At 36.4% G+C, this 7,639-nt stretch overlaps 1 protein-coding gene across 1 annotated transcript in view; it reads left to right on the top strand.

Annotated features, from left to right (window-relative positions):
• Nucleotides 1–4,404: 4,404 nt before the first annotated feature.
• Nucleotides 4,405–7,639, top strand: part of pnp4a (purine nucleoside phosphorylase 4a) — a gene marked incomplete in the record, with an annotated part of 9,131 nt that continues 5,896 nt past the window's right edge. Inside the window, 3 exon segments of the mRNA XM_014332246.2 lie at nt 4,405–4,582; nt 6,444–6,607; nt 7,249–7,352. Coding sequence (XP_014187732.1) covers nt 4,560–4,582; nt 6,444–6,607; nt 7,249–7,352 — 291 coding nt within the window.

Raw genomic sequence — 7,639 nt, 5'->3', positions numbered from 1 at the left:
TCTGTAATGGAATACATTTTAAAAGTAACCTTCCCAACACTGCTTAAGTGTTACTAAAATTGTGACTTGTTCAGACTTCCTGTTTTACTGCATGTACTGTGGGAAGCCTCTACTCTGCTTCAGCGTGTGTGAAAAGTCAGTTTTGAGCTGATGCATTTTGATCTTACATGAGATGTTGAGATGGCCCTTAGTGCCAGCTTAGAAATCTAAAGACATTAGAGGTTGTTAGTGCTTAGAGACATTGTGTCCTGTTCTCATCCAGTCCGGTCACGAAAAAGGAATTTATTTCCTGTGTGTGGTTTCACAATTGTCACGTTTTTGTCTCGTCTGTGCACATGAACACAATTAACCTTTTAGACATTTCCAGGCCTCAGGGCTGAAGCAGCAGGAATGAAATGAGCAGGTTCGGCTGCTTGTACGTAGAAGAATCCCAGATATCTGACATTTAAATGGACGCTGTCACATTTTTCACATTTTGCCGGTTGTGAAGGAATGCAGTAATGCTGAACGTTCAGCTGAGCATTAAACGTACAGATGCAGCAGAGTCAGAACAGAGAGCAGCGTAGGAAAACAAAAACACAGGAGTGAATTCAATGTGAAAGTTGCATTTAAAGTCACAGGATGCTAAAACGAATGCCTTTATTTCTGGAGACCTTAACAGAAACAAAAGCATTCATTTGTTGTGTTGAACTTGATTTCTTACCTAAATCCAGAATTTTACTTGTATGTGATTGTGAATTACCCACCACCGTAATAAAGACCTTACAGATACACATGTGCCTCAGGCTTTTGCTAAAAGGCAACATATTTGAAGGTCATTCATGAATGCGACCCACTTACTCCGTGCAGAAATAGTAACAGGCTGTGGTTTGCCCCAGAGCTAACGGCAGCATTTAAACAATGCATGATTTTATTTTGACCTACTCTTAATAAAACAACAATGATAACAAAAACTGTCTTGTATTAATTAATTCATAGTGGATTTAGAAAGATTGTTTTTTTCTCAGTATCCAGGGCAGGATAATGACAATGCACACATTTCAAGCTAGGATTGCAGGGAGTAAATACAATATATATATACAAAATATGTTTTTATGTATTAATGATTATAGGCTTCAGTTTCTGTGACCCTGAAGTGGTAAAGCAGAAGAAAACAGATGGGAATAATTTTATTCAATAATCCAATCATCAGAGGCATGTTTATGAATTGTAGTGCACACATAAATCAGCTGCCATAAGCGTTTTTCTTTAACAAAGCAGTTAATAGGTGGTATCAGATCTGACTGCAGGCTTGGTTCCTCCGGTTGCAGTCCAGCTCTGGTACCCCTTCATCAAACCCACATGAGCCTCATTAGCATTAGCTGATCAGGGCAGCAGCGAGGGAGCATGTGAGGTATGTTAGCAGTCATGAGACTGGACGTGGAGCTTCAATTAAAAGGGAAGTGACTGACGAGCTGCTGCTCGTTAAACTCCCACATCTCTTGAGTCTTGACTTGATGGACTTCAGGTGGGCAAGATTTAACTTAAACAGTTTAAACATGTTTCTAATCGTGCTGCAATGTGAAAGCATATAACAAAAAAATCTGTTACATGTTAATTTATACACAAGATGTTGGAAGCTCATTAGCCAATGACCTGTTAATTTAAGTATGGTTATTTCTTATGTTATAGTGTACACTTGTGCATTCTACACTTTTTTTTATTAATACATATGTAAAGCCTTGTTCAGGTATGAATTCAATAATACTGATAGTTTGAAAATATTATATAAAATTATCTCTCTATAAAACATTTGTCTCTTTAACATTAATGATCCTCACACTCATTGACGGAGACAGTCATTAAAAAATAGAACGTACAGACACACTCAAACACATTAAGCTAAGAGGTGGTGTGCCACCAACTGCCTCCAGCTATGTAACAAGGAGCGAGTCCATGCAAGAGGTTCACTTAAGTACAAGATAATTATGTAAACATAAACTAACAAAGCTGAAACACTGAAGCACGCTGATGCCAGGTAAAGTCAAAGAACGAGGCTGAGCAGTACTACTCGACCAACTTTTGCACCTTGGAAGGCCGAGATGATATGCAAGAGCTTCACATCAGGCCAGGACTTTTTTTTAGAGACATTGGGAGGGGGATCAGTAAGACGTTTAAAAAACTACATACCAAAGTCAGGAAAAAAAACCCTTATCCACATATAATTGATAAAGAAACCCTGTTTGCAAAAGGGGATTTACAAAAATCAAACAAGATCTAAGAAAAACTCAAATATATCTCTATATACATACAAATGCAGTTAAAATTCATCCAATTACCATAGAAAGGGAACCTCACATTTATGCTGACATTTTAAATTATTAGGTCACAGCTTGTCTACAACTGTTTTCTAAAACAATGATGTGTTCCTCACAATATCCAAATGATGAAATCAAATCTTTCAGGAGAAGCACAGGTTTGACAATGCCTGGAGATCTGATGATTTCTGCCATTAGCATGAGATGGACGAGTTTTCCTAATATTGTCTATAGTAACTATATTTCAGGAGTTTTTTAGAGACACCACATCCCAAATGTAATGGGAATACCTCCTTTAATTAAACAGATAAGAGAATTATTGCTCTCTGACCCGTGGTAACTAACCTGTCTATGGACTATGTAGCTTAATTAGCTTCCTGTTGATCCTGTCGCTATGAAAGGTGGATTTTACTCTTGAGATAGCAGCACAAACGAAAGATTTTGGATGGGGAAACACTGAAGTGCTCGTGTACTGGGTTAACAGCCTAAATGCTAAAAAACATTGCTGGGATATACAAGGTAAGCAATTTTCAGTGAATCAGATGAATACCATCTTTCGGTATTTAATTCATTATGTTCATGATTTTAATGCTGGAAGACTTAAATAAGAAGAGTATACATTTTTCTATTGATAAAAAAAAATATCATCTTGCTAATCCAGCCTATAGAAAATTACCTAAAATCCAGCTGCATGTTATGTGCTATGAAAGAAAATCTCAAAGTAGATAATTCCAGGCTCGGTGCCAGCTTCTTGAACAGGCTGTACCACACAGAAAGCCATTTTATTAGCCTGATAATTCCATTAAAAATGCTCCGAAAGGGAACCAAGAGACTATGTCAGCTTGCTTGTCTATTATAGCAGCCAAAAAATATTTACAGTCCTTCTTAAAGGCTTTCAAATTTATGGATGCTTGATATGTTTTTTTCTACAAGACTGTAAAAATGTGAATTTCATAGCTGAAGTTCGATTTTTTTTTTTAGCACGGGAGTCTACTGGCTATTAGAGGAACTGCAGTTTGTGGCTACACCGTTGGGTTAGTTTTCTTTAGTCCCAGAGTTTGCAGCTTGGACAGAGTATCTGAGGAGATAGGTGAAGTTATTTTGGCAAATTTGACCTAACGTTAGAACATATGATTCTTTCATGTTTGGGTTTAAAGAACCCAAACCCTTTTATATCATCAAACACTTGTTAGAAAGCTCAACTTTCTAGGATACAGCTTTAGAGCAATTTCTTGAAGATGATTTTTTAGACATGGCCAATGAATGCAGGGAGGTAAGGCAAAAACAAAGTAATGGGCAGTTTTAACACGCTTGAAAGTTTTTAATAACCACATTGTTGGTGCAAAACTATTTATCTTTGCTATCTTTGGCTTTTTTTTCTTTAATAGATTCTACTACAGAAATGGGAACAAATGATGTGTTTTTGTGACAAGCTGCTAGTAACAAAGTGCCTAAAGAACCATTTAAAATAGGTTATTTGCTAAATTTTCTGTTATGTGTATCCCTTGAGTTCTTTTTGAATGAAAAATAAAACATCCATCTGAAAATAGGCAAACAAAACTAAAAACGGAGTAAAAATGAACCAAAAGCCGCCAGTCGCCAAACAAAAAACTTGAAACACCTTTAGAAAGGCTGAAGAACCAACATTTAAGACCAATTTAGAAATTTACAATAATTCTGGCTCTTAGGAATCAAATTATGAAGATATAGGGGTGACTCAATCATTTTGCACAGGACTGCAGTTTAAAACACAACTCTATGTTATAGTTATGACAGGGTTGTTGTCTTGAGGGGAAAGCAGCTGGAATGAATGTGCAGCCTCTTAGCAGCACTTTATAAAACCAGTGCTATAGATACTATTATTGTTTGCATACATAATTTATTAGCCATTTGTCTTCATACTGTGCAAACATCTTAAAGCACGAGTATGTTTAAAGGAGTCACAACAGTCACGACTGTGTAAGTATGGAACATCAGGAATTACAGTAACTCTAATGTGAAACAGCTGACTTCAAAAGGGGGGGGGGGGGGCTCTGCTTACATAACAAACAAAAAAAACTTTACGTATCCACACACACATTCACTACTACAACACGGCTGCAATTGGCTGCTACTGCCAATCAGGAGCATGTGACTATGTGAATATGTAGGCTGGTCGACATCAACCGGCTGCACTCGCACCGTCTCTTCGTCCCACACACACACGCACACACACATACACACACAAACACACAAACTAACAGTAACGGAGGCTGCTCCATCATGCACAGCAAAGAGCACATCAGGTAAGAAACTTTTTTTGTTGTGTATTATAGGTAATAATATTGTGTTTTTCTTGATACAGTGCCATTAGGTAACTAAGTCGTGGTTTCTAAACTTTTTGTGTGAGGACAGTGTTGTGTTATTGTATGTTTGTGATTTCGTTTTCTGAGGCCTGAAATGTAAATTTACATTTTCACTGATTTATGTGAAGAAAATCAAAGAGAAAAATTATTATATTTTTCAGCCTGCTTAGCTGTTAATCAGCTTTCAGCATCTTATTAGGCTCATGAGCTACAACTTGGTAGACCTGGTAACATGTTATATAATGGTCCACAATTCATAGTCATTTAGTTTAGTGAATATTGAGTCATTTATTTAAAATAAAAAAAATACACACACACACACACACAACTACTACAGCCTTAAAATTGAAGAGAGAAGAAGAGTTGAAAGGATCAAGTCTATGGAGAAATAATAAGTTATTTTAAATATATTTTTAAGGTCCTTTACTGACTTATTTAACAGGTAAAGTGTACATTAAGAAATAAAGATTAAAAGACAGCAAAGATGTAGCTTAATTTTCATTTGCTTTCCTTGGTGAGTTTTTTAAATCGTACTTTTTTTCTCAAGCGAATTTAATTGAACTGCTGCTGGTGTTTTAAATTCCTCCTTCATCTGACACAGAGGTCTTTCAAAATACTGTAGCTTTGGAGAATGGCTATGGATAATTAATGGAAGTTGACCACCTAACACTTTGTCTAACATCATTCACAAAGATGGAAAATCTTTACCAGCTCATACCACAATAGTGTTCAAGTTCTTCATTTTATTTTATGTGATTTATTGAGCTCTTCATTCATAACTGAATTCTTTCTTTTGGTCATTTTTATAATCTTTTCAATCCATTTTCTTTCTCATCCTTTGGCTGCTGTAACAAATAAATGTTTCCAATTTTGAGATAAATAAAATATTTACTCATATATGCTGACTTCATTATTTCAAACTTTTGCTAGGAGCATCCTCTGTTGTTTATATCTATATGAGAAAAGGCCCAAAAGTGATTTTGTTTTTGTTCATTTGTTTTCTTTATTTTGATTAAAACTTGTAAAAACATGTTGTGAACTGAAAATTGACATATTGTGAAGTCTGTGTAGGTTCTAAGTCTTCCAGGTAATGATAGAAGCCGCTTCGTTGAGAGGCAAAATATCTTCAAAAACCTAAAGACGTCAGGTTGTCTTCTTTTTAAGCTCTCAAGAAATATTGTGAAATTGTTGGCAAACAGTTGCTTAATGTCAGTCACTTGGAGTCGTGTTTTTCTCCATCTGAGAAATACAAACAGTCTCTGTTTGTGGCCTGCATATTTCCCTGAGAGACGTAGCTGCCTTTTTATCTGCTGTGCGAACTGTTTTTACACAAGTTGACTCCATCTGTTGTTGGGGACTGAGAAAGTGGTGAGAAGTGAGTTTAAAAAAAAACAGCTTCCTGCTCCAACTCAAAATGCTGCCGGGCAGCAAGGGTAAACAGAAACAGTAAAGGTGCAGGACAGGCAGCCACAAACTGAACTCAAACTCATTTTAGGTCTTTTAGTGAACTTGGAAAATAATTCCCTCCAATTTCATTATTATTAGTGACCCATATTTTATTTCCCTTCAACGTTGAAGTAATTTGTTAAATACTTTATACAGTGAGGCAGTGGTCTTGCAAAACATGAACATAAAAGGCCAGACTTAGTCCAAAGTAAGCTTTATGTTATGGACCTGATCCAAAATGTATTGAGCCTACACAGATCTCAGCGGAGAGGAAACAGCAATAGCAACAGCAAGATGAGGTGAATCATGATGATGTTGCAAAATAATATTTATTCTTTCTTTTTTGTGTCCGTAGTCATGACGAATACCAGAAGACAGCTGACTGGCTGATGTCCCAAACAAAGCACCGACCCCAGGTAGCAATCATCTGTGGATCCGGACTGGGCATGCTCGCTGACACACTGAAGTGTCAAGACTCCTTTGCTTATTCTGACATCCCAGGCTTCCCTCAGAGCACAGGTACACTGAATATTCAGGTTAATGACTGATAAATATGCTACATTATTCTGTTTAAAAGAACTGGTTCCCATATCTTCTAAATATTAATCATGTTAACATGGGATTCAAGGCAGTTTGAAGTTACTATTTGCACATATTGAACAAAACAAACTAACTAAAATATGTGGAAATATATATGTTAGGAGGTTAATTTATTTTTATGGGAGAAACATCTCCTCACTCATCCAAGTGACTTCTTCAGTCTTATAAACATTACATTTGCATAATGACTCACACCAGCACCACTGACTAAGAATGCACTGTGAGGTCAGTTTCATGGTCATTAAAATGTGAATTATCATAGCCATTGATCATATTCTTAATATAACATATTAAGAATATGTTATATTGTTTTATAGGTTCTTTTTTTAATTAAATTGATATGTGGGATTACAAATATCAGACTGTCGAACAGCAACTTTTTGTAAGTTCACCTGCTGATTTATAGAAAATAAATCCTAAAATTAACCAAGACAAGCAGTTAAATGGTTAAAACCATTTTAATATGAACAAGGAACGAATGCATGAGCTGCCTATATGAAATATATATATGAAGCATAGTTACATCAGAAGTTCCTGTATGTATGTGTTTGTGTTTGCAGTCCAGGGTCATGCAGGTCGGCTTGTTTTTGGGGAACTGAAGGGGAAGACATGCGTGTGCATGCAGGGTCGCTTCCACATGTATGAAGGACACTCTCTCTGCAAGGTACATGCACGCAAATGCACTGATCCTCGCTGAAATAATGCATTTCCTTCTGACCTCATGAATCTGATTCAAACCAGAACCCCAAAACTCCCTCAATTCCATGACAGCTCTGTGAAGACGTGTGAACCAAGCCAACCAAACCAACAATTCATAAGTTAACATTTTCTTAAAGATCAAACCACAAATTATAAAACTCTTAAAAAAAACTTCTGAAAAGAGAAACAGATTTTTACAGACTGCACGTAATAAGGTTCACATACACCAGGCGCACACACACACACACACAC

Source organism: Haplochromis burtoni, unplaced genomic scaffold (assembly GCF_018398535.1).
Source record: "Haplochromis burtoni strain Fernald_Lab_line unplaced genomic scaffold, NCSU_Asbu1 Contig_26, whole genome shotgun sequence".
Taxonomy (NCBI): Eukaryota; Metazoa; Chordata; class Actinopteri; order Cichliformes; family Cichlidae; genus Haplochromis; species Haplochromis burtoni.
This window is presented reverse-complemented; position numbering and strand designations above follow the sequence as displayed.